The following is a 27,936-nucleotide window of genomic DNA, read 5'->3' as shown; positions in this document are numbered from 1 at the left end:
CTTCCTGGCTGGACGAGCTCTCGCCCTGTTCACCCCAGTACATCCACCGAGCTCATCACAACCGAAGCAGCCAACCCCCGGGTAACGGTCTGCTGGCATCTCCACCAGTTACAACTCCCAGACACAGGAAATCAACTGACCCCATCAAATAAACAGCCTCATCTTTAAATGAAATGCTTTTTAAAATTGAGCATAGATAATATTAACAAATTCCCAGTACTGCACTTTTCCCTTATTTAAAAGGCTTAAGATATTATACCCCCTTCTCTCTGTATAGACCAGTTCATGTTATATAATGTATGTGGATTTGCTTTGACCTGATTCCAGATGGCAATAGATTATCAAGCCAAGCCTGTACAATTGTAATTTGGTGGAAAACCGGTCAGGATTTCATTACGTATTGAAATTCTGAAACTGTTCTGAATATTTCAAATTAAAAAGGCAAGTAGAAAATAACCCTTGTATTGAAATGATCCTATTGCATTACCTTGGCTCATGAATTTATATTGGGTGCATATTTTATCAGCTCTTTTGCTACTTTTCAACATCTGTACGTGCAGTTTGTTATGACAAACTGTGGGACAAAGCGGGGCCCGGGACTCACGGATACAGGAGGGGGGAACCCAGCAGCTCCTGCTCTTCCCACCGAATGGAAAAGCTCCAGCTCAGGTCATGCAGAAAGGGAGTTTTGGGTGCAGGAGGAGCAGTCAGACAAAGAAGGGACGTGGGACAAGCTCTCACACGCGACGGGTTGCAGGTTTGCTGGTGCCGACCTCTCCAGGCAGGACAGCCGGTCTGACTGGCAGGCGGATGTACGGCTCTCGGAGTTCATTAAAACCAGGAGAGATCCCTGGAGGAAAACAGGCTTCCTTCCAGCGACCCGAGGAACAGCGTTGCCCTTTCACACTCCATCAACGTCTCCTCTGAACCAAAAGCAAGCAGAAAGCCAGACTGCTAATTTCTCCTGCCAACTCAAGGCCAGTCCTCAAGAAACCCATTAAATACATTAATTTCCAGTCTTATCCTTCTCTTCACACATGATGTCAATGCCACCTGCGAACTGTAGTAGTGGGCAGCTTGTTTGGACAGATTTATTTTGTCTTGTGCTATTACACTGCTCAGCTGCTTCCTGGCCTATATTAATCCCCCTTTATTATTTTTCTAGCATAATTAGTGCTGTTAACTGATTTGCTGTTAACAGATGATTCCAAGTTCATTGAAGGAGATATCAAGACTACAGAGTCTCTGACCCTCCACCGCCAATTTTAGCCATGTATCAAAGAGTCTCTAAGAACATGTTAGTCATTGAAATCAATCAGAATATTGGCACTAATTTTTTCTCTTTTGGGGGAAATACCATCATAACAACACAGATCTATGGGGTACAACACACCCGGCACAAGCAGCTCTCGCCTGTGAAGCTCCTTGGACGAAATACAGAATCTCAGTGCACATGAATAAAATCAGAAAGGTCGTGTTCACAGATCAAACTGCAAAGGAAAGAGAAATCCAGCTGGACCACTTACAAAATGAAAGGCTTTTATATGTCTGACTCATACTCCCTCACACAAAGAGCATCTTAAATACAAATGAGAGTATGTAACAGTATAAGGAGATACACAGAACGTAAGTAACTACTGTTTCTGAACTCTCTCTTTTTACACCATTTTATCTTTCTGTTGTTACATACCGTCGTGTGTATTGATTTCATAAACAGCAGCTGCTCCGGGAAAACAAAACAAAGCCAGATAATTTCCTTTTTTATTAAATCTCTTTCCCACTTTGTCTTCTGAATGATTTTAATAGCCTATTTTTGAATGATCCCTCTACACGTTTTCATTTTGATACATCCTGCACCTGTGACTGCTCCCCTACAACATTTGCAGAATTGCCTTTTTTAAGGAGAAAAACAGGAGCTTTTCTTTTTCAATACACCACAAGGCTGATCATCTAATCTCAAAAAATAATGAATGCATCTAAAACCTGGAACACTGTCATTCCTGGTTCCGGCAGGCAGTGGGATGTCTGACAGAAAGTACCACATTATCTCATGTTATCCAATGAGGTAAGTAGATGCCCAGCACTTTTTACCCTGTTTTGTACAAGCTGACAGCATCACTGCAGCCAAGTTTCATGTCTTCTCTCCAAAACTCCAGCCAATGAGCCCAGGGTGCTGGTGTCGGGGCAGGTCAGGGATGCGGAGACCGAGCTGCTCTGCGGCAGAAGGGCTGGAGGAGAGAGTGACAGTTAAGAACTGTGTGCCACTTACTTTGTGCTTTCCAGTTAGAGCAATGGCATTGCACCGAAGATGCATCAATATACCCCGTACCATTTTTATTTTTTGGAGGGAAGAGCCTGCTAAACCTGCTTTGCCCAGTTTGGGCTGGATACCCAGCTCAAGAAAGGAGATTAGGACTGTCCTAAGCAGGAGCGAAGCAGCAGCAGGACAGGTGAGAAGAGCCCTTCCACATGGTTTGTGTCTTCTCAGCAACGAGATGGGACCCTCAACCCCCACACCAAGGTTATGTCAGGCAGAAAAAAGTACAAAATACCCCAAGGCAGCAAAAGGGAGGTTTTAGTAGCTCTACCAACGTTACCTTGAACAGTGGAGTTGACTCGGGAAAACGCTGAAGTGAAGCCGATGGCTCCTGACAGAGCAGAGATGGGGTGGTAGCGCCTCGTGTCTTCCTTCAGTTGTAACGAACCAAACTTGTAACCGTGCAATCAGGCTATTCCAGTGCGCTGTCCTGCTTTATTTTTGAGATTATTGCCAGTCATTCCTTGGCTTTATAAAAAAGCAATTAAAATGCTTGTAGAGTAAGCATGGCTCAAGCCTGTCTAAACAGTTCTCATTTTTTAACTTATGTTTTATGGTACAAGCACTACTGCTACAATGAATTAGTCATTTATTTATTCCTGACATTTATTACACTGTTATAAAATTCAGTAGAGGATTTCATAGAGAAAATAAAACAATTCTCCCATAGCTACTAAAACTCCATGTGTAACAATTTTCAGAACCAGACGATTATTGTGTAGGCTGAAATTTTACAGACCTGTGGCACTGCAGCGGTACTGATGATCATTTCCAGATAACTTTAAAAATCCTATTAAAGTTAATCCATATTCACCCTATTCGTATTTGTATCTCCTGATATGTGAAAACTCACCGCACCACAAATTAATGGATTTTCAGCTCGGCAAATGCATTTCCCGCAGTGCACGTCTGGAGCATCTTCGCGTACATCGCTAGAGCGATGCATCGATCCCTGCTCCCAGCCAGCCACTCAGGGCTTGTTGCCACGAACAAGGTGTTGTAAAGAGTCTTTCTGCATGCAAGTCATACTTACACATTCTGGTGCTTTATGCATCATCAAATCACCTTCTCAAAACCACACTTTCTCTACAAATTCAGTAAAACGTGCCTTGCTACATAAACACTCGTTTCCTGGCACAGGGGAAAGGTGCTGCTGCATTTCCAACAAAGCCCAGTCTTAGGCGTGAGCCAGTGGCTGGACTAATTAAAGTCAGGACTAGGAGCAGGAATCCAACGAGGTCTCTGTATGGGAGGACAGACCCCCAGAGCTTGAGAGGACTCCGCAGCTGCCGCCTGGCCTGCTTCACAAACACGCGATTAAAAATGAGCTTCTAGTTTCAATTAAAAAATCCATCCAACATTTTTCTCTGCTGCCATGTCCCAAGATTAAACACACTACAACGCCCTAAAGCAAGTGCTGGGGAAATAAATGATCCTCTCTGATGCAGTAATTCTTGAACGTGTATGTAGGGAATTGAGGACTACAACAAAGCTGCCGATCATATAACAAAACTAAAGCAGGACCATACACAGTATGTTTGGCAAAATTCTTGAGATGCACAAATCCTTAACAAAGTCATGCTTCGCCACATTTATCCATCAAAGCTCTCGCCTTCAAACAGGGCTTGGCACACTGCAATCCTATCAGGACAGTAGTATTTAACCATAGCAAGTTAGATGCTGTGAACTTTTCTGTCCATATCCAACAGTTCCCAGATTCAAATATATCTGACAAACAAGACATCACCCGTCATCGTTTTCTACCTCCTCAGCTGCTGTCACTTCCAGGTACAGGTCCTCCTGCCTTTGTTTGGGAAACAAATGGGTGCCTGTCTGACAAAAGAGCTGCCATACCTGCGGATTTTATTGACACATACCTTTGATATTCAGAGCAGTGGCTGTGGGAGAGGCGCTTCGGAGAGTCAGCCTTTGTTTTCAAATGCACATTCATTCACTTATATTCCACTGAATTTTAATCTAAAGAATAATATTCTGCATATGCCACTCTGATTCTTTTTTCCAGTTTCCATAAAGTTAAAAGATTTGACAAGGGGCCAAAAGAGACAGAAATATTTGAGTCAGTTCCAACTGCACCTAGAGAGCTTCTGCTCTGCTTTACGAAGCTCCTGGTCTCCATAGTTACAAAAAAGTTGAAAAATAATGATCAAGCGTTACCTTAAATGCTCCCATGCAGAATAAAAACCTAGAAGTGCTCAGCAAGGCCCGGTGTGACAGCTCGCTGGAGCGTGACTCCGCTCTCGGATCCCGTGGTGCTGGACACTCCGCACCTTGCTGTGCTCGGGTGGAGTGAAAACCAGGCAGTTCCCACCTCTCTGAGGGGCAAAGCATGACGTAAGGAATGGGTTTCCAAGCTCCAAGAAAGCTCTCTGTCAAAACCAGACCTGGAGGCTGTGATCTGGTAACTACACTGATCAAACCAAAGGTAAAATACTTGCCACGGAAAGCTAAGGCCGCCCTGCAGCTTGCTCCTATACAGACCAAATTTTGTTTTCCTTTATAAAAGGGCACAGAACAGAGTCTCTGACTCAGAGCAAAAACCACAACGATAACAAACAAACAAAACAATCCCAAACCCCCAAATTGCAAACCATTTCAGGGAGACGCCCATGGCGCCCCAGCTCTCCAGCTGTCCTGCAGCAGCGGCAGCTGGCGGAGCACGGACAGGACCCACCGTCTCCCCACCAGCAACGCTAGCTGCTGATGAACAGGCGTATTAAGTCTTGACAAGATAATAGATTCAGCAGTGCAAAGTGACATACACCAGCGCAGCCACGTGGACAGGCCATATGGACACGCCAGTGTCGAAAAGAGAGTCCTCAGCTGTGGTCTTTTCCAGCAGGATGTTTGCTGGCTGAAGGGGAGTTCCACTGGAATACAGCTCGCTGTATTGTTTTTCTAAAATCAAATAGAAGTCTTTCAATAACTATTGGGCTTGGGGTTTTTTGTTTGTTTTTAGCTCAGTAGTTTGTTTCACAACAAAAGCGTTACAAAACACTTCCTACAACTTTTCCTCTATAGCAGGGGTGGCAAACTCATTCTCACCGGGGCCGCATCAGCCTCGCGGTTGCCTTCAAAGGGCCCAATGTCGTTTTAGGACTGAGTAAATGTAACTACTCCTGCATTTATACCGTCCTAAAACGACATTGGGCCCTTTGAAGGCAACCACGAGGCTGATGCGGCCCCCGGTGAGAATGAGTTTGCCACCCCTGCTCCGTAGTGTGGAGTGGCAAAAAGGAGAGGAACCATGACATAGATGACAGAGGAGAAATTCTGAACAAATCTTGACACCAGAGAACCTGTGACTTCACTAATTTTTCCAAACATGACACCCCTAAGTATCTCCAAATAGATCTGTCAAATGCATTGAGTTTTGAAGCAGTCCCAGGGAAATGAAAGCTGCGGATAACATTTGATCTACGCTGACTACAACAAATCATGTTTGCATTGGGCCAGACAGCCAGATTTTTCACCACTACACACAATATAACAAAATCTGGCTGCTCTCGGCCAGTCAATTATCTGAATTGAGTGCTAACTATTTATTAACAGATCTTCTAATTCATCTTTCATTCTCAGTTTCAGATTTCTCCAAAGTCTTTTCCCACGTGTCAGACCAGGTGATTTGTATGCACAGGCTGTGCCATTGAACAGAGGGATCTGACAGCAATGGCATATCCTTCCACAAAAAATGACAGGATAATAAGTGGAGATCTTGTTAAACTTGGCTACCGTAAATGGAACTGCTTGTTTACTAATATTTCACAGTCAGACTGACTGACAGTGCTTTACTTGCCAGCTGCTGGATGTATTGGCAGCTGCTTTTTCTTAGGCTTAAAGAAATAAAGAAAAACAATGGAAAAACGGGACTTTCAGAGGCAGTCTGGCTTTTTTTTTTAAAAAATATTTCAGCTGTCATTGATGAGCATTTGGAATCAAATATATATAGAGAAGCAATTCAGACCAAACCCACAAAACCAAACAATCTTTTAGAAGTGAAAAGGCAGCTTAACTTTTTTCCTTAGGAAGAAAAGCATCAGCTGTTTTAGTATGCATTTGTTTTCAACAGGAGATCAGACTTCTATTTAAAAAACAGCAGCAATGCCAACTCCAAAAATTTTAGAGGGATTTTAGAGGGCCTTGAATGTGACAAAGGCCACAGCTGCAGGTGTTCCTCCTGACTTGTGCTGGCTGTTTTTCAGAGGAATTGTGTCCAAGATGGTCCAAAAGGAGTATTAAACACTTTGGAATATTCTCCCCAGTGAGTAGCATAAGTGAACACGAATCCTTTGGGGTTCGTTAGTGGTTCTGGGTCTCGCTGTACCTTGCTGTCCTTGCAGTTATTGTCTGTGTAAGGACATCCCGCCTCTCCCTTCCTCCGGACCCGCCACTCCAGCATCAGCACCATCCACACACCGCCCGGCTGTAGGAACCAGCACTTCTCTGAATGCTGCAAAACAGGAAATTTGGTTTGTAACTTAACGAGATACGGGAGCGTTAGGAGAATATTGAGACAATATATTGTCACAAAAGAACAACGAAGAGGATGGAACCTGTTCTTCGGCACTCTGAGCACAACTGCGCAACATGCAGCTCCTGCCCTCCAAGACCCAATGCCAGCCTGGGGAGTTGAGTCCCATTCAGAGGAAGCCGTAAAGGCTTTAATGGACTTGCACACTGAGAAATCCTGCCTAGTTCAGCGTAATGTGATAAAAATATCAAGTGTGCTTTCTGTTAGGATTTTTTTTTATTATTTTTTTTAATTTTTTTTTTTTTTTTTTACATCTAAGTACCGATCTGCTGTACTCTTGTGCTGATAAAAACCTGTTGCTCCCAGCCTTGGAGGCTGACGGAGCCCGGGGCTGCCAGCCCGACATGGAACTGACCCCTTGGCAAAGGATTTTCCGCACGCGCGGCTCCTGAGCTACCGAACTACTCTGAATTACACGGCAAAGTTTTGTCTGGCAGAAACTATAAGTCTTTCTAGAATGCATATCCATTCAGTGACTGCAGTCTCTGGACCGAGCGCTGAGCTTGGCAGGGATTTAATAGATAGAGCCCCAGAACTGCCATGCTTACAGCACTGTTTCCCACAAGTCACACCAGCACTTTCTCCGTAACTCACTTTAAAACAAATGAAAATAGATTTGATGCATATGACCAACGACTAAATTTTGGTCTAATTTATACTTTTATAGAGCTCAAACAAAATACATAGTTATTCGTTGTTTAAAGCTTTGTATTCAGAAGCAGAAGTCTGCCGTTGCTTGTATTTATTCATCCTGCTAAGCATCTAGCATCTCTATTAAGTGCAACAGAAGGTGCTGCCAAAAGTATCAAAAAGATAGAAACCATTTCATTTGGCACTGGACCGAATCCCTCTGCATGGTTTGCAGCAAAGACCTACAGCAGAGAAGGGCCCGTCCTATGGGCCTGATAATGGATTAACTTGAATTAGTGGCAGAAGAAACACACGCTTTCACATCTTTCGGGTCAAAAAAACCAAAAAACCAAAAAAACCAAAAACACCCCTGCTTTTCAGCAAGGAAAGAAAAGGGACGATTTAGTGCCACGTGTGATCAGGCCTTTCCCCGGGCCCCTGCTGTCCCGTCTAGCAGCACTCCTGCTGCAGAGCTGGCAGCGCTGCGCCTGGCGCAGGCACCCGCCACGGGGGCTGGACGCAAAGGACACTTCTGAGGGCTTGTCTGTCGAATTAAAAACTGTATTAATGAGAAAATCTGGTTTTATCTCATGAAAGAGCATATTGTCTTCAGGGAAATGCAGAAAGATGAATTCTCTCACGCTGCTGTGGATGGGGAAGGATCCCCCTACAACGACGGTCTGGTGGCTCCCGTGTCCCCTCAACTGGGACCTGGGGTAAACCAGCGCAGCAGTTTAGCTCTCAGTCACCTGGCTTTGCCTGCGTGGCCGAGACATCGTCTGTGTCCCCCTTGCCCCTTGAAGGATGCTGGCAGCCTTATCCCAAATTGCTCTCAGATTTGGGTTTTTATTCCACTAGCAGATGCCCTGTGTTTGCTCAGCCTTTCTAGTTGAGGAGAACATCTCTGGAGAGCAGCAGAGACTTTCTGGTGGCGCCACATCCTCATCTAGAAAATTAACGTGCCAACAGGTTCTCTCTGCTTCACCAATACCCTCGACCACCGTACGCTTTGTGTGTGCGCAGGACTAAGAGCCAGCACCACCACTACCAGCCTTAGAAAGCTAACGAGCACCCAATTAAAACCAGCCACCTTACGCACCTTGTGCATACGGCCAGAGCATGAAGACTCCTCCAGCGGGCAACACGCATTCACGTGGCTGAACCTTTGCCCACTGACTGCTAAGATCAAACCAGAACATCCTAATGATTATTTTCCAGGATTAGGAAGGCAGCTGATTAATGCGAAAGCCTCGTTTTATGCAAACACTATGCATAACGAGGTTCTCACTCAAGCAATGGGGAGAAAGTGGGAGTGCAGGTCAGTATATTAATAGCTACTCTTGATTGAAATGAATCCCAAACAGCACACATGCCCTCACCCTTAAGACAACTAGGCATATATTTTAAATATTAAACGTCCAAGTCCCAAGACAAAATAAATACAAGGGTATTAATTACCATCTTCCTTACTCAGCATCACCCCTATTTGAAGATCAGATATGGAAAAGCACAAAAACCCTCAGATGTGCTTTAAATCAAACTGCCATCCTCAGTGTTACCCTCTTAAACATCTTTAAACAGACTGACGCTGGGTAAGTAGTAAAGAAACTGGGGAAACTCCATCAGCTTCAGTACTTCCACCCTGGATCTGCATGGCCCTAAAGAAACCAAGTTTAGCACTTGATCGCATTCCCTTGTTCTACTGAACTCTGCCTTGCAAGAGGATTCACCTGGATACAACTAAATTTTCATTTTACTGAAGAAAATATTAGTAATGCTGAAAATAAAAGAGTCAAATTAACATGAATTGCAGACACACTGCAACTCTATATTCCATTTTCTCAGTAGTAATTTTCAGCAGAACTGCTCCACTGAATTTAAAAGTGCCACTTTAGACTAATACATCTTTAACTGAAATAAGATTTTGCCTATAAACGTTTAGGCTGTGAATCACTAAATTAAAAGAAAGAATCCACTTTAAAATGCCTGTAAGTCAAATGACTGCTTGAAAACTAAGCATGAATTAATCATCTGCTTCAAGACATCTGTTGCCCTTAAAAGTGTGCTTCCTTAAGACTATTATTCCTTAAAACAGGATCACAGAAATATTGTCTGAGTTTACTGACAAACCGAAGCCTATATCCAGATGTACTTAAATTAACCATCCAACTAATGCCATTACAGAACGTTGCATGAGCCAGGAGTAACTGAGCTTCAGGGAAACGACTCACACAAAGGTGCCGGAGCAGAACCAGTTCAGGGCTTTATCTCCAGCACCGGTCACAACAGGGGAACAACACCAAGTCCTGTGCGATGCTGCGTGAAGGTTTTGTCCAATTTGGGGGGATTTCCCCCCAGAGCAGCAGCTCTCTGGTCCCCCGGCACTGCCCTGCACCCTGAGCGGCGTCACCGGGACGTGTCACATCGCTCGCTGCTGCAGACGCTCCCTGTGCTGCCCCAGAGCTTTGGGCTGTCAGACACCAGAGCTCCTGCTCCAATGTCGTTCTGTACATGGCCACGTTCCCTGCACACTGGGATTAGATCTTACTGCTTTGAATACGAAGGAACTGTTCCCATGTCGTTATAACGCCTGACATGGAAGTTCATGTCGCTTTTAAATGCGCCCACCAGGAAAAACTTGATTTGCAAGTACTCAGCAAATAAACTTGTAAAAATTTAGTCAGTTCAGAATCTCAAACTCTCAGACCATTTTGACCATTCCTTACCCGTATCTCCGCGGCACACGCGTGCACGTACAGGGAAGCAGCAAAGGCAGGTGTTCAGTCGCTGCAGCTCCACCGCGGAACAGGCTGAGCGTGCTCAGGCTGGAGCTGGACCCGAGAAACACCGTCAGGACTAGAGCAGTGATGGAGTCAGGCCGTATGGAAAGACGAGTCCCCGCTGCGGAGGGTTTACATCTCAAAAAAAACCCAACTGTTCCTTAAGCAAAGGGCTAATAAAGCCACTGCAATAGCCACAGCCGCCCGCCCTCCCCACACGACCCCTTCTTATACGTACAAATACACACTTGTATCTTACGTACAAATATCTTGTATCTTATAAGTACAAATACACACTTGTACCTCTGACATGAAGGTATTTGCAAACAGAGAATCACAAGAAAGCGATGAGGTAATTCAGCTGTGAGCTGTACCTGGAGTGCAAATCCTCCCATCCGCTCCATAGCTATCCCAGATACTAAATTCACATACTAAAGAACACATTTCAACTGCCATGGCTTTTTACAATAACAAAAAGTAAAAACAAAGCCATGCTCAACTAGGCCAGCACATGCACTGCCCATTTTCATTTATTGCTGTCTCAATCAACACAGGCCTCTATAAGATAATCTCTGATAGAAATTCAATTTATTTCTCCTCTTGCCCATCTAAGCAGATCTGTAATCAGTGTAATCACTGCCACACTGTCTCATCTGTGTGGACTGAGGGTCCTGAACATTGTTCTCCCTGTTGCAAATAGGAACAGCATCAAAATCTTACCAAAACAAATCCAAATGAGCACAAGTCCAAGAATAAAACCTGCCCAACATGCTTCTGGGGGAAATTCTGGCTGTTCTTCCCATAGCTTTCACTGTTCTTAAAAAGGAACTGTTTTATTGTTTTACAACTTAATCTCATTTAAGATGAAAATGGGAAACTAATGAAGAAAGCTCTCTGGTTTTTTGTTTGGTTTTTTATTATCTTGGCAAAGCTGAGGCTTCTCTGGACCTGGGCAGCTCCGCTGGCCCCTGGGAGCTGTACAGGTAGAGTTTACAAACCACGATCTTGAAAACACAGAATTTAAATGTCGCTCCTGAACAATGACCGTGATTTACCACCTCATCCAATCAACCACATCGCACCATCTCGGCACTGCCAAAATGCAGCATGACCGGCCAAAACAAACCAAATGCTTTCAAAAATACCGTTCCACATATTTCCTTCTGTTTCTTGTGTGTTCCAATGCCTGTGTGTTCCCATCCCACGGCCCACCGCAAATCGCTCCCCTGGCTCCTGCGGCACTTCTGGGTCGACGTGGCGGCTCTGCCTGGGCAATCACCGCCCCTCAGCCTGGTAGGGTGAAGAGAAGAAACAGAAAAACTCCCTAGCAGATCATTTTGCCTCTTTGCTGTGCATTTCCATCAGAACATCGGCCCCTCTGCCAAGAGCAGAGAATGTGAAACTGGATCCCTAACACCACGAGTATTTTGTACTGCTCTTAAAAGCAGGGGCAGTCAATATTGCAGAAATAATTATATAGAAGTAACTAAAAGCTCTTTTTACTTTTGAATTAAAAAATATGTTTTTTTACAAAGTAATATTTCAATCTCTTTTTTCCTGCTATTACCTGTTCTCTGCAGACTTTGAACGCATTTTTGCTCACGGCAGGGGGTTGGACTAAATGAGCTTTGAAAGTCCCTTCCAGCCCAAACTATTCTGTGATTCTATGAACAGATTACTTCGTGCATTCTTTCATAAACCAAGAAAGTAATTTTGGCCTGCTAACCCAGGATGGGAGCCACTAGCCTTTACTAGGTGAAAATAATTGCTTATTCCTTCTTCCCATTTTTCCTGCTAGGCAATAAATGCATGCATTAGATGAGAAAGGGTAAAAACATCTTCAGCATTCATAACATTTTTGCTTTTAAAAATGCTTGGCAAGACATACAAAATAGCACAGATCCTTAGTGAAGAAAGCAAGTAGTTTCTTCCAGCTGATTTATACCTACGTGCAGTTAGGATGGAAGACAGCTTGAAAAGGGAGTTTTAGAGGAAAATAATCCATTTTCAATTGCTATTGAAAGTATAGGAAACCAAATACTACAGATGGTAGGAATCTGTTTAAAAACTTTTGCTTTTTCTCCTTTTGAACTGAATAATCCCTTTGTTTGATTTTGTGTTCTGCTACTTCACAACCAAGCTTCTGAAATAAGAGTGTGAAATAATCACGGGTTATCGTTTGCATCATCCTCGGTGCACTGGCTTTTCATTTTCATAAAGGTCATTTACTCTTTTGCCAAAGAGATAAGCGTCACCCCTTTCAGCAAACGCATAACCCGATCACGCTCCAAGTTTCCAGCAGCACTTGGCCATTCACACCATTTATTTATAGCGCCCTCCTCACTGCGCAAAACAAATCTTGGCCCTGCCATTTCTTTGATTGTTTAGAAGAGGCTTCACAAACGCTTATCATTATTTGGAAGAGTTCCTAGTGATCAATCATTCTGTTCTAGATTAGGGAAAGTGACAGAAGAAATAGCAAACAAAACCACATTCAAATCCACAGACACTTGCATCCAAGAGTATAAAAATAATTGGCTCAGGGAGATGCCCCAATAGTTAATTTTTGAATTTTCAACTGTGTAGAAAATTGCACAGGGCTGAAATTAAAATAATATGTTCCAATATTTAAAGGAGTAAATGCAACAATAGAGAAAACTCTTGCCTAAAAGACTGTAATAGAAGTGGGGCAAAGTAATTAAAGTAATTAAAAAAAATAAGGAAATATTTATTTTAAAAGAGTTAAAGGACAGTAATGCAATTAATACCAAACCACATTGAATTACAGAAACCAGATTTACTGGACATCATGGTTTTTTATGAATTGTAACAGTTCAGTCCATACAGGTAAGAGTGATGATGAGGATGTGTGTTTATTCTTCCATAAATCATTTAACCAAATGTTTCATGATGTTTTCACATTTGTGGTCATTACGACACTTGCTAGAAGAGCACAAATGTGGTTTAGCAGTCAGATCTCCACATGGAACTGCAGACGGTGAATCAGTGGTGAGCAAGAGCATCTGGAGTCCCGCAAGACTCGCCCATGGCCCGTGCTGTATCAGGACCTGAAAACAACCTGCTAAATTGGTAACGGTCAAGGTTTGCAGAAGACACCAAAGTCTGAGGAATGTGAAATAATAAACAGCACAGTTCTGAGCTGGACAGCACGGTAAAATGGTGGCAAGGAAAAATACACATCTGAATGCATTTCAGAAGGAGAAAAATACAAATGATATTTACAAAAGTGGAACTCCACCCTCTAAAGAAAGAATTAAAAAATGGTTGAGAGGCATGGGAGATACCCACTGACCAGATGCTTCAAGTGTAGTATTGAAGCCAAAAATATTAAATGCCCTCACATTATATTTATAAACACAATCTGGTACAAATCATTCTCTGTGCTTGTGCAGCTGGTTGTGATGCCTACAGTTCTTCAATGGTGCTGGGAACTTGACGACCTTCACAGGACACCTCCAGGAATGAATAAAATATTTTAAAGAGAGACTTCAGGGGTTTGATCCATGTAGGGTGTCAAAGAGAAGGCTGTGACTTCATGTTTATGAGAAACAAACTTGTGTGGTAAGAGCCGTTTCAACCGAGCAGTCAAATTAAACGTAATTTCATGCTGGAAAGTGATGCTAGACAAACATCAACCAGAAATATTTGGTTTTAAGCCATTACAATAATCAGCATTGGAATAAACTGAAGTTTGCAACAGATTCTGCTTCAAAAAAAGCCTTCACTAGATAGATTTACAAAAAGCTGCAGCCTTGTTCATACACAGTTTAATTAATTTTGGGAAAGGACTGCAAAATGAATGGCCTTATGAATGTCTGAATTACAGATTACTGGTCTGTCCTATCTGTATATCTAAGAATCCTGGCTCCGTACAATGCTTCTTGTTATCTACATACCAGATGCTCAGAGAGCTTTAAAGATAGAGATGAGGTCAGAATGTGCTTAGAATTCTTGATACGGCATCTCTTCATTTTATTATCCACTACACAAGGCTACTGAAGAAAGGATTCTTAGTTCTCCAAAACTGTCCCATTCCACCTGTTATTTAGCATCACGTTTTAGCATCACTGTATAAAGTATATTTGCCCTGATGCTGCAATCATTTCTGCAGCTCAAATTCACAATAATAAGGCAAACTGCTTTCTGTGATTCCTAGAGTATCACCACGTTAGCCCACGACTATGTCACATCACACCAGCTCTGGACTCATGTCACTCATCCCCACCAGCGACACCACCTCGTCCCCCAGATGCGGGAGGAGCAGCAGTTTCCAGAGGTGCCAAGGCCGTCTTTACAACAGGAATCCTTTATGCCAAGGATCAGAATTTCACAGAAAAAGTGGGTGGGGTATTTAACCACTATCTAGTAAGGCACATGTATCCCCAGTACGGCTCTCCCAGAGATGTGTCTGGCCCAGTACTCAGCAATGAGACCCTGCCTGCACTGACTGGTATTAATATTACACACCACTCACAGTTCTCATCACCATCAGAATGTACTTCCGTGTATCTCCCATTCCATGAAAGACAGTGAAGCTCACTCAGTTTAACTGAAAACTGAAGATATAATAGAAATCTTGAACAGATATAAAATCCATTGGCAGTAAAAACATAACCTGGTACAGAATGCAGTACATCTCCTTTAAAAATGATGGGTTTACACCAATGACTCCATTAGAGATGATATCTGCGCAGCTCCTATTCACCTTCACCTCCCACACAGCACACACCAAAGTACTAGCTTAGAGTTTAGCAGATAAACGATGTCTTTCACTTTCTGTTCCATCTTTTGTCCTTGCCCTACATTTCTACCATTTCTAAGTTCCAGATTCAGAAGCAATATGGATAGGTTTAAGCAAAGGATATATTATTGTTTATACAAACTCTCATCTGGAAAAAAACCAGAAATTTAACTTGAGGTTTCAAGCATCTTTGATACCTGCTTATAGAACGGTTCCTAATTCTGTGAAGCCCTCAACCACCTACATAACAGTAAGCGCAGGAGCAGCCCCCATGGCTTTGGGGACTAGACACACATCGTGACCTGGCCCAGAGAACCAGTACTGTGTCGGGAACAACTCTTCACCTGCCTGTTCTGCGAGGGCAGCACGGACCCAGCTCCTCCGGAGCACAAGTTCTTCCTTCCAGAGCCTGGATGCTCCCTGTTTCTAGTAAATTAAGAGAGAGATGGTCAACTGGTTGTATTGTAAAGATACCTGGTACAGCTGTTTTAATACAAACTACTAATTATGATTTAAATGTGTTATATGGAAGCATTTCCAGTCTTCAAAATATTTCATCGTATCACCAAGCTTCCCTGAGCAGAGGTAGCTGGTAGCCCCAGTATCTTCACGCTCCTGTACTCACCCTTGGTGATTTCATGAATTCTTTGTGCACTGAAGACATCCGTTTAGGGACCAAATCTATTTCTGAATACAACCATTCAAAATTCAAGTTCCGCAGACTGAAAAGGTCTCTGTGACAATATCGCCTTTGCAAGCAGACAATCTTTCTTATCAGTTTTCCACGTCTGGGCCCACAAACTGCCCTACAGATTGATTACTGCAGAACTGAAACGAATGGCAGCTGACAGCAGTACTCTGTCTTCTCACCTGCGCTAGATCACAACAAGACCTTTGAACATCTTGAATACTCTTACTCAAGTTTTTCAAGGCTCAGAGTGTTCCAGCACTGAGAGGTTAGAAGGTTTTGGTACACACCAACGCTACACCACCAAAAAGAAACTCCTAGAACTGGAATCTCAGTGACTCAGTGAGACACACACACACATACACACACAGACACAAACGAAACCCAACAAACACCAAAACCACTGAGACAGATCTTCCTTTGGCTTGAGTCTACACTGTAGAAATCCTGCTCCACTTCACTGTTCAAATTTCACTTTCACACAAAGAATTGCTCCCATCTGAATTAACTTCTAAAGTTAAGAAGAAAATATAAGAGATTAAATCATAAGACACCATTGCAATAATCTATTCTGACCTCCTGAACACACCATACAATTTGTCTAAATTAATTCCAAGTAAAGCTAGGAACAACCTTCAAATCAAGAACAGTGCTTTCATCTCCTGCAACAGAGATCGTATCACTTGCCTCATTCCAAGGCACTGTTAATGGCAGTTATTTCTAAACAACATGTAGGTCTTACTAATACAAATAAACGTATCTGGACACAGTGTGTGAGCATCTGTGGCACACAGAACTAAATGGGAATACACAGCCAGTTAGACAGAATAACCATGGCTTCCTACCCAGAAAAGAGAGAGTGCTCAGCTGCACATTTCCAGCTAAGAACCAGGTCAAATGACAGATTTTTCCTTTTCTGAAACCTTATTGCAAGCTCATGACACGACAGATGTCTGCAATCACTAACTACTGTTAGTTTAAGCACAACTGTATTTGCTATAGTTTCAGTAAATGTAGCCAAGTGCTTAAAAATCTAGTTTAATGATGTTTTCAAGAATAATAATACTCTGCATTACAAAAGGAAGAGGTAAAAGGTACATCTTTTACATATAAGAAAAAACTTACAGCGAAGGCAAAGAATATCTAGAAACCAAAATAAAGCTATGTTGTTCCCTACAGGGAGGCTTCAGGTGTCTGAGATTACTCACTCAATTCACTTTTAGCATTCATAGAAAAAGACGAAGGTGGACAGTCAAAATAGTTACTCTAGCATGTCAGCTTTAAATATTCCACTGACCGTCAGCAATTTAGCAATAAAATTACAAATATACAGTAAACAGATCTGCTACTGGACTGAAGTTACACACGCAACCAATAGCAAAAATACATAACAAAATACACAGAAATTCAGTGTTTTCCATTCATAAATGCAGAATTATTCCCGAATTCCACTCTGTCCTGAAATGAGCATTCACACCAAAAGGGAAGACAACTGTCCTACTCCATAGAGCGGGCAGAAGACAAAGCTACACGTCACTCACAAATTTGGACTAACCCTAATTCTACAAACTCTTTGCTGTAGAACCATAGTTCATACATGGAAACATGTAAAATTAACAATTAAGTAGCAGCCGGAGTGAAAACAGTGATGCTAACGAAGGGTCGCGTTCCGAGACTGCTGCTTGTTGGGCAGCACGAGCCCCAGGTCAGCAGCCTGATCCCAAGGAATTACCAGGAACAGAAAGCACTATGCTCAGTAGAATTTGCACAAAAAGCCAAAAGTGACCACTAAAAATGTTTTTCCAAACAGCAGGATAGGATATGAGGAAAACAGAATATTTTTGCATTCCTTGCAACGTTAGGCTTTTGAGCACAGACATGCTCGACTTAAAAACAACATGCGTTACGAACACAGAATGCTACAAATGCTCACCGCATGCAAATAGTCCCCCCGACTACTTCAGTTGGTCTTTTCTAAATCAAAGCAAGACATCCATAAGGGTGGAGCATGGCTTGTATTTACATAAGCTTTGACAGAAAAGGGCACGTTAAATCATGATTGAATCACTAGCATGAAATCGCATTTCTAAATAATTTAAGCCCTCTGACCAGTATTTCTTGCTAAAAATCCTTCATTTCCATGGAAGAGTTTGTAAACATTGAAGACGTACATTTGTACAATCTACAGTCTCAGCAGGAAATAAATTTCAGGCTTATCGTCACTACTGGGTTCCAGCTGCAGAACAGCATCGTCCGTATACAACCGGTCGCCGCAGCCGTAGTGCAAAGCGGCGCACGCGCCCTCCGGCATCCCCCGGCCCTCCGCGGCCTCCCCGGGGAAGCTGTTCAGGTACCTGCCGATGTACGAGCCCGTGGAATGCCTGTTGATGATGTGAGGAGATGCTGAAGGCTTGTTGCGAAGGACAACCCCCGCCACGCTGCTCGTGTTGGAAGCTCGGTGCTTGCTGGCGGCCTCCTGCCTCTCCTTGGCACGGCTGGCTATGTTCCGCACCCTGCTCTGGCTTCGGGAGGAGAGCTTTCTGACCAGCGCCCTTGGGCAGTCCTCCTCCGGCTGCCGGGAGCAGCGCGTGTGCCGGCTGTCCTCCTGCTCCAGGGACACCAGCTTCCTCAGCTGTTCCGTCAGCGCATCCGTAGAATGCGGTCTCATATTCTTCATGGCAGCAAGTTTCTTGTCTCTCATGCCCGATGAGATAAAGCTCCTACTTATGTATTGATACTTACTTTCAAAATTGCAGGAAATATCCTCTGATGTCAAGTCACCCAGACTCTTGGATTTGCAAGGGCTGGTCTGTTTGATGGCTGAAGGCAATGGGAAAGCCAAAGTGGTTTTGAGCATGGGTGAGTGCATGTTGAGCTGGGATCTCTGGGAGGTACACGTGGCATTTTTCTGTTTATCTGAAGGATGATGACACAAAAAGCCAGCGTTTTCACATATGGGAAAAGGCAGCTGACTGGCTGCAGTGCTGACATTGTCCGGGCAGCCCAGGGCAGCGACACAGAGCTCGGCGCTCGTGCTGTGCCCACAGGTCCTCTCCCCACCAAGTCCAGTGTCCTGCTTGTGCCTCAGTTTCAATGGGGAAGCCAACTGGCTCATGTCCTCCCTTTTGTACCCACACGCAGTCACCAAGAGCTCTTGAGAATCCCCGTCTAGCTCTACAAGACTGCTGCTTTCTGAGTTTTCACCAGTGGGCGGGTCAACAAGTGTCTCCTCAAAAATGAGGCTATTGGAAGCAAAAGAACTGGTGGACTCAAGGACTTCCCAGCTCGTTCCACATTTTCTTTTGGGATTTGCATTTAGCAAAGAGAGAGGTGAAGGACAAGGACAGCTAGGCAAGTTATTTTCTCTATTGTTTAACTTTTTGTTGCAAACTAATTCGTTGTGGGTCTTGCATTCTGAAGTTGGTGTCAGCGTTGCCTCATGGATAATTGTGTACGCAGAATACTCTGCAGTCTCAGGGCTGGAGATCATGGTAGTGTCTGGAGTTGAGAATAACGGGGATTTGATGGATTTTGGGGTAGTGAAGTTGTGCTTACAGAGACTGCTGAGACCTGCAGGATGCACGTGTGGGTGTGCAGCCATCACACCGCAGGTCTGGCCGCTGGCACCGTGGAGGCTCGAGCCTGCTGTGAGATTAGTTTGGTCACCTGTGACATCAACCTGCCCGATCAGAGCTGAGACAGCGCTGTCCAACTCGCTCTCGTTCGCTAAAGAAACTTCATCTATAAGGCGAGAAATGTCACTGTCTTGCATCGTCAAAGTGGAGTGCAAATCAGGAACATCAGAGGAAACAGTAGAAGAAATATCTGTCAAAGAAAGAGGTGCTGCAGTGCTTTTCTTGATGATGTCATTTTGGGGATTTTCCATCTCTACTTTTTGAGAAAGGGAAGTCCCCATAAGAGTTATTTTCTCCTCCTTAGACGCTTTTGTGTCACCTTCCTTTTTATTGTCTGCACAGTTCTTGTCATTTGTTTTTTCTGTCGAAATTTCAAAATCAGAGCCCTGCATTAGTGGGACAGTTTCACCACAAAGATTATTTTCCTGATGGCCTGTGAGGTGATTTGTTTCAGTTACACCACTTGCAAACACTAAATTTTCAGATTGCACCTGTAGAGATGGTACTAAAGAGTCAAATGTAGTCTCCTTCTGGTCATTCTTCTTAAACTGAGATGCCAAATTTGAAGTATTTGCTGTTTTCTCAGAACATGTAAAACCAGATTCTTTCGAGTTTGTTTCCTTCTCGTTTGTATTGTCCTCACTGTTGGCTAAATTAAATACGAAACATATTAGTTGCATACAATATAGTGTTCTGTCTATTAACAACTATTTTGTCCTTAGACAGACAAATGGAGAACGCAAAATTAGGTACAGTTGTGACAGAACTCAATTATGGGGTTGTGCAGGTTTAGTACAAATTATCTGTGTGATATGAATAAATGGAAAAATACAACTGCAGGCACTTCATTGAAACTTCCTTTGAATGTCTATTACATCAAGCACGTGATGTAATATCGGTTGCAAATAATGTTAATGAGGTACCATATCATAGCTTGCACATGGTATTACCTTCAGCTGTGTTCCTATTCAGATTTGTACTATAAAGAAGCATGGCAATAAAGACAGAACAAAACAGCTCTGTTAAAAAAACATATTTTGAAACAAAATGCATGCTTAAAAGAGCTGAGTAAAAAGCATCAAGTAGATGGATTCCTGACTGTATTTTACATGTAATTAGTGTAAAATGATACAATGTAAGGATTTAAATTTTGATCTTCTACAAGCATACTGCATTCATGACAGCAAGACTTTGAATTCCATGAAAAATATGCATTAGATATTTCCTCCACCAAATCTTCTTACTTGTCTTTATATGCCAAATCTGAGCTCCATAGAATCACTTCAGTTGGAAGAGACCCTTAAGATCACCGAGTCCAACCATAACCTAACTCTGGCACTAGCCTATGTCCCCAAGAACCCCATGACTCACTCTTTTGGAGCTTTTAATTAAGCAGGGCCTATAGAAGTAAGCTTGGCATGATAGATGCTGTTTCTAACACTCACTAGATATTAGGTGCCCTGGGAAGAAACGAGAAGCTCTGAGCATTCACTAATAGCGACTGACCTCCCCAGTACAGTAGGAGCTGTTTTTAACAAATACGGGCTTAAAGGCTGATCTCCAAAATTTGAAAAGTTCCCCAAGCTTTCCAGTGTTCCTACATAAGGATGGAAAAGATGTATATTTCTTGGATTTGTAGATTTTTTTTTTCCTATAAAGAACAGGGGAGAAAATGGACAGCACAATGTCTGCTTGGCGTAATTCCCATTGAGGCAGCAGAGCTGTGTTCAGCCACGGTACTTTACGCAGAAAGGTCTCTGTTGGCCAGCCAGCCCTCTTCAGTCTTCACGGCGTCCTGTAGTGACAAACACTTCATCTGACTAGTACCTCCCTGACGCTGAAGTCACCTCCCAGTCTAAAATATTGGGGCTGAACTTACTCTCTGGTAACACCCAAGCCTATTTCTGTTGCGTTGTACCTTTTCTTACCATGAGCCAATTGCTTCCAAAAACTAAAGGGTCTGGGTTGCTTTTCTCTGTGTCCACCAGCAAGCCATGGCTGGCCCTGCAGCATAGAGAAGGGAGAAAGTCCCTCAGGGACAGAAGAGGACTCTGTCTGGAATTTCACCTTCGTCATGTCTCATTTCTTTATACCCAAGGTGTCCAGTCCTCCTCCACAGGGGTCACAGTGCAAACCTTACAGAGACTTGGATGGACAGTACCTAGTCCTCTCATAGTTACAAGGGGCAGGATTCATTCTCTGGGACAGCTTTTTAGGTCATCTCACCAGGGCCTGTGTTTTCTGCAAAGGTCATTTTGCTATAAGTGAGTAGCTGAGACCTCCAAAAAGCGTGGAACTATCTTATAAAAGAATTTTGTGTCTTTGTGTGTAGCATCTTTAGGAAGAAACATCTAAGAAATTATTACATCTGTTGGGAAGACTGGCTGAGCTGTATGATCTTTGCAGGCTTATCTAGAGGATTTTTCAACGTAGAACACAGAATTTCAGAGTTAACTTCCTTTATAGGATTATCCTTTTTCCTGCCTACAGTTTCATCTCAGGGTGGTAGAAAAAGAATTGGTTTGATTTTACTTGCTGTTTCTCCTGAGTAACTTGTTTTACGAGGCAACGTGCAGGTTCTCTGTTCCTTCAAAGCCACTAATATGGGCAATTAGAACAAAGCTGGCTTGACAACAGGTTCTCATCTGGGCCCGGGAGGTAGTTCTCCTATTTTAGGGTGGCTCCTGTAGTGGCTGGCAGCTGCTGCTCGAGAGCTGAAAATACTCAGAGCAGAGCAGCAAGAGGTTCTGGGTGCGCTCCCTGCGCCTGAGCGGGACAGACGGACGGCGGTTCCAGCTGTCCGGCAGGCCTGGCCACAGGAACGCCGTGCTGTCAGAGCTGCCTTGTCCTGCAGCCTCATGGGACAGCCTGTATCCCTGCACGTGCTCCTCCCAAACAAACAGCCCCAAAAATCAGTACAGACACCCTAGAGAAGGGACAAACTCAGGGTGGGGACAGCAGGTCTAATGAATTACAGCCAGTGTACTCAGAGCTTCCCAGACTTATTCAAACATTCCAGTAAATCAAATATTAGGCGGGTCAAACACACTAACCTTGCTGTAGTCATGGGAATAACTGGATTAGAAAACCAGGACTATTATTGCTGAATACACTTTGAAAAAACTGTTTCAAGAATTAACTTGTTCGAAAAAACTATTTTAAGAATTAAGTCGTATTGTGTATCAATAATACAAGATCAAGATTTTATCCTAACATATGCTTTCCATATAAATGAATCAAATTAAATAACCCAGGTTAAGAGGAGAATACCAAGATGTTGGATACAAAGTCTGACCTACTTTTACCCCTCTTACATCTATTTGAAAGTCTGCTTTAGCCTTTCTGCACATTACTTCCAAAACCACGTTGCATGCTGCTCTTCCTCCTTAAAAATGGGGAAAGAAAACCCACCGTGCCAGCAGCTCTGTTTCCGTAAGTAAAGGGACAACAGCAAACCACAAATTGATGAAGTGTAATTGAAGGCTGGTTCTTAAATTACAAAATTTGACAAGTGCCCTTTTACTTCCAGAAATTATTGTAATTCATTTGCCTAGTTTGGAGAGCAGACAGCTTTCCAGAGTGTCACTTATCAAAGAGTTTAAGGAACTGTTAAAATACTGCACTCTTAAGCACATGTAATTTTGCCCAGTAACTCTTACTGGAGTCAGATAAAACTACTGGCACAGGAACTGCAGAAATACGTCTGTTAATAGACTATTTCAACCTACTACATCAAAAGTAATTTTGGAAGCATCTTACCAGATGCGTTTTCTTTTCCTTTGGCATCTTGGGCCGTTTCATCTTCTGGGCATGGCAGTCCTACAAGAAGGTATTTGTCCACGGGCATAGAAGCAGGACGTGCTTGCAAAGTCCGGCTTGTACGCCTTACAACTCCTTCTTTGTCTTTCAAGTCTACTGGTTCAGATGCACTGTCTTTAATTTCAGTAGCTTCCAGAAAACCCATCTTACTTTTCTTTCTACCTTTTGCTGGTGCACTGGCTGTGCGCCGGAGAATTCGATCACCAATAGATCGCTTCCGTACGTAGTGTCCACTGGTTTCAGCAGAATTGTGCTTAGGGTTCTTGTTAAACAACCCTCTGAGTCCTATCAGCTGCTTATTCTGAAAAGAAAAAGAATAACCACAGTTTCGAGCGAGTTCAGACCATTATATAATGAGTTCAATGAAAAGGGCTGCTTTCAAAGTATTTATGAATGATGAAGACAAAATTAAAAATGCAGCAAAGCAAAAATTCACACCAAGCAGTTCACATCTACTCTGGCCAAGGAGCCAACAGCATAGGTCTCCATGAATTCATGCATGTCTCTATTTCTCCTCATTAGGATGGCAGCCTGCCACAATTACAAGAGACGTTTGCTCAAAGTCTCCTAACCAGAAATGACAGACCGTTCAGAAGTGTACTGCAGCGACAGGCTACACATTCACTTGGAGCATTATGCATGGGCTTCATCAAAGCAAAATTCAAACGCTTCTGAGTCCGAATGAAGAATGATGTAAGTTTGGTAGTTGCAGATCATGCGATTAGGAACCATTTGAAAAACCTGTGCCCAGCAAGTCCAAAATGCATGCTAATTAAGTCTACCTTTGTGGCTCCTAGAAAGTGCAATATTGTGTAACTGGGATTGAGGATTAAAGGGCTCCACTGAAAGGCAAAAAAATGCAAATACATTTGGCTAATTTTTTCAAGACTGTGATACAAGCATATAAGGTAAACAGTACATCAGCTGTAAATATAACCCCTCTACAGCAAATAATTTAAAACTGTTTATTAGTCTAATGTCAGTGTTTCTCAATCTTGTCCAGATATCCTCACTTATACGGATGCAAAAGCGCATTCAGCCTTTGTTTATACATTAGAAACAGAATATAGCCCATCATTAGATGAATAAACTGATGCAGAGATGAAGTCTCAATAGGTCTCCCCCCACTTCTTTGGTCTTCCCTGCGAAGCGACTCTACTATTTTTCTGGAGTATATTTCTTCTCCAAAGAGCACATGAGCCACGAGCAACAGCCAAACAGGCTGCCCCACAGACTAGCACCCAAACCGTGTGTGATCTCACAACACACCCAGAGGTGTACAGATTGGGGTATATATTGCAGATGCATTCACAGCTTTTTACCAGTGTAAATTCAGGAGTAACAAAGTCTACCAAAGCTTCTCTTTGGGCACAGAACACACGCAGCCGAGTACGGTCAGTGCGGGTCCCTCACCGCCCAGCCCCATCTGCGCTGGCGGAGACAAGAGCAGAGAACACGGGAACGCTGGTCCCTGTGCAGAGACAAGGATGCCCTGAGGGACACAGACACCCAGGTGACTCTCAGAGCCACCAGACCATCCATGATCCAGTGGGATTGGTGAGGATAAAGGTTGTGGGGTCAAGTGGGGATCTGGACTACACCAAATCTCAGCCCCCACTCTCGGTTATGTTATTTTCTCTCTGTTCCACTGAGCTTTCCTTGGGTGGTTGTACATATTTGACATGACATTTTCTGCATCCGCTCTCAGAAGGGAGAAAGACTGAGGGCTAACTGTCCTTTTCAACATATACTCCTTCCTAATTTTTTTAAAATCGCTTCAAAGGGCTATTTTATTTAACATCCTATTGTATACGGCCTTAATTTCTTTGTGCTAGTTATCTCCAATGACCTCTTGTAAACTGCTCATGAAAGTAGCAAAGCAGAAATGCAGAGAAAAAGCACTGTGCTTTTACTTTCATTTTAAAAACATTTTTAAATTTGTAGTCTTGCAGAAAAGCAAAATGTATGCACTAAAACTTAAAAGATTTAAAGCTTAAATTAGCTGCTAAAAATAGCTTGTCAAATGTCATGTTCTGGTGCAGTTACAGTTCAAGATTCACTTCTAAAATAAAATTAGTTTAACACACTGAAGCAATGTACTTACTGTATTGAGATGTGATAATTCTCATGTGCTAACAGTACGAACATTCATATGTACATGCAGGCTAGGACTGGAGTATGCTATGCTTTCTTGGCTGATACCTGCAAGGAGCCTCCCCACATACTATGAGCCCCATCCCTCTGCCTCCCAGGCACTCTGACAGCAGCGTGTCTGCGCTGATATTGTGGGATTTCAGCCCAAAAGAGCCACGGGTTTTACCGGCCATGGGTGTGCTGTGAACAGGTGCCCTGGCTCAGTGCTCCTCAGAGAAAACGCTACGAATAAGGATTTGCAGTTTGCTTCCTTGAGCATGCTGGTGCTTAGCAGAGTATGGATGTACCCACACAGATACAAGCAGAAATGAAGACATCAAGCGGAGGGCAGCAGAGAAGCAGACATTGTGCTTTTTCATTGCTGTGTGATCTGAATAATTGGTTTAAACTTCACTACTGATCAGTGCCAGAGAGCTAGGTACAAAATGAATCTGAGCTGCAAGAATCATTTAGAAACCACACAAATCCTGTGAGGTTCTGGGGTATGTTTAAATATGTTTTTATCAGAAAAATTACAACAACAAAAAAATTAAAGTATGTAAATCTCTAGATATGCCTACCTTGCCATAGATCTCATTGATGGTTATATGAACAAATATGGATGCTTCTGTCAGCCCTTCTAGATACACATGACGATAACCTAGTAAAACAAAAATATTGCACCACAAATAATCAACAATTTGCATTTTATGCACAACCAGCAATAACTTTCTATAAAAGTGAAATATATACAGTAAGCCACCTTATGCTTTTAGTAAAACTTATTTCCATTTTCACAGGTTTTCCAAGCCCCCCAGCACAAACCATCTTCAAGTTATAAATCAGCAGTAATTTCCAAAAGCACAGACACCCAAACTCCTTCAAGTAACAGTGAATATACCACCCTAAGATACCAGAAGAACTGGCCAAGCTCATACACGAAGTCCCAGAGATATAGGCGTATGTCCTATGCTGATAACCTCATCTTCACATTCACAGGTGTTTGCTCTTCAGTTAGACCTCTAAGTCAAGGAAATGACGTGGGACTAACCAGGCACAAGACTGCTAAAGGCCAGAGTTCGTTGCCCAACAAAGTCTCGCCCAATAGGGTCGTGGTCCCAAACAAGAAATCGCACCAAAGCTATTTCAGGCATGTGGACGGTAAAAGTGAGTGTTTCCTCCCAGACAGGATTAAACCCTGTAAAACAAACAGGTATTTTGCTAAACAAGTCCATAGCAAGCACTAGCCTCAGTTTTCATGACGCACAGCAAGAGGCGTAAGAAACAAGCATACCAAATCCACAAATGAACACTGATTGCTCATCGAAGATGCTCTCAACCTCCATTATGTAAGCAATTAAATAAGCAAGAGATGTGGCTCCTGGGCTGGTTTTACAAACAAGCAGAACGGTTCTGGTTGGGTAGCTGGCAGGGACACAAGGCAAACTGTTCTACAAAACTATGTTAGGCTAAAGATTGGCCAAACCACGAATTACTCCGTTTTTTCCCCACGTGGTTTTGCAGCTGCCTATGAGAGCTAGTGGCCACCTCTCCTGCTGCAACAGGCTGTCCCACTCTGTCTTCATCTCCTTCCCAGGAAGGCTGAGGTGGCAGTGAAACTGTCTAGGACATGATTTGTTTTCATTTCATTTCAAGTTATACATGTATTTTATATAAATAATAATTTTAAAAAAATATATATTTGGAACTTCTGCATAAAGGGAGATTTAAGAACGACCCAGGACAAAGATACTGTGTTGAACAGTTCTTGTCCTTCACGTCTTGCTTGCCTGTCTCCCTACATCAGAAATTTTGTCTGGAAAGCAGAATTTGTTAAAATACAATCATTTAATTTCATCAAGTAAGAAGCTTTGCAATCTAGAAAGTAATAACAGATACTGAATCATTTATAATTACTTAATATTTTACTCTAAGAAGAGGAAATCAGCTCGATTATCTTACCGTTGTCGTCAACCACCCTGGTTTGATCTTTACAGCAGTCGACAGGTAACCCAATAATTTCCACCTCAACAAAGGGATCTATTATCTATTTTTTTAAAAACAAAGTATTTTAAAAGCAAGCTGATGATGCAAGTAAAGGTCAATTTTTAAGGAAATTCATGCAGAGAGTTAATTTAATTTCACATGAGAATTCAAAAACCTTTGATTCACATGGATTTTCACGCAGCACAACCATGGGAAATGGCTTCATGGAGTGTGAGTGGCTGTAAGGTTTGTAGCCACCTGTGACTAATTTTCAAAAAGAGTGAAGCCACTCTCAAAATACAAAACAAATTAATTCTTAAACATCATGCGTAAGATACAGACTCTGTGGGAAAATGTAGTATTTAGTGACCAAAAGTTTGACAGTATCTGAAACTTATTGGTGTATTTAAATAAGGAGGAGGTTCTTTGAGTCGCACGCTGCCATGTCACCCCAGGAGCTCTCAGGGAAGCGTTTGGTGCAGTATCTTACCTCTCCTCGGTCTCCTAACATGGAGTCGGGAGGCTTAGGCAGCTGCTGTCCGCTGATGATTTTCAGGATAAGCTGCTTTTTAGGACTGGCAGGAAGTGGATCAGCAGAGTAGGGGTTGAATGTGCCTAAAAATGGCAAGGAATGCGA

At 42.9% G+C, this 27,936-nt stretch overlaps 1 protein-coding gene and 1 long non-coding RNA gene across 6 annotated transcripts in view; both read right to left on the bottom strand.

Annotated features, from left to right (window-relative positions):
- Positions 1 to 1,655: 1,655 nt before the first annotated feature.
- Positions 1,656 to 11,553, bottom strand: LOC135991681 (uncharacterized). Its single transcript, XR_010606538.1, has 5 exons — positions 11,422 to 11,553; positions 10,223 to 10,327; positions 6,660 to 6,785; positions 2,598 to 2,785; positions 1,656 to 2,228 (listed from the first exon to the last, which is right to left on the bottom strand). It is a non-coding gene; the product is annotated as an uncharacterized LOC135991681 (long non-coding RNA).
- A 5,145-nt stretch (positions 11,554 to 16,698) lies between these two features.
- The window catches only part of PLCH1 (phospholipase C eta 1), a 52,189-nt gene continuing 40,951 nt past the window's right edge, over positions 16,699 to 27,936 (bottom strand). For all 5 annotated transcript variants that reach the window (XM_065639899.1, XM_065639897.1, XM_065639898.1 and 2 more), the window contains 7 exons: positions 27,790 to 27,914; positions 27,276 to 27,360; positions 26,365 to 26,511; positions 25,895 to 25,974; positions 23,963 to 24,022; positions 23,121 to 23,481; positions 16,699 to 20,010 (listed from right to left, as the gene is read on the bottom strand). In XM_065639899.1, coding sequence (XP_065495971.1) covers positions 17,909 to 20,010; positions 23,121 to 23,481; positions 23,963 to 24,022; positions 25,895 to 25,974; positions 26,365 to 26,511; positions 27,276 to 27,360; positions 27,790 to 27,914 — 2,960 coding nt within the window. In that variant the 3' untranslated portion in view covers positions 16,699 to 17,908. The remainder of the gene's footprint in view (positions 20,011 to 23,120; positions 23,482 to 23,962; positions 24,023 to 25,894; positions 25,975 to 26,364; positions 26,512 to 27,275; positions 27,361 to 27,789; positions 27,915 to 27,936) is intronic.

This window comes from Caloenas nicobarica, chromosome 8 (assembly GCF_036013445.1).
Source record: "Caloenas nicobarica isolate bCalNic1 chromosome 8, bCalNic1.hap1, whole genome shotgun sequence".
Classification (NCBI taxonomy): domain Eukaryota; kingdom Metazoa; phylum Chordata; class Aves; order Columbiformes; family Columbidae; genus Caloenas; species Caloenas nicobarica.
Note: the sequence above shows the minus strand (reverse complement) of the source record. Positions and strands in the feature narration are given on the sequence as shown.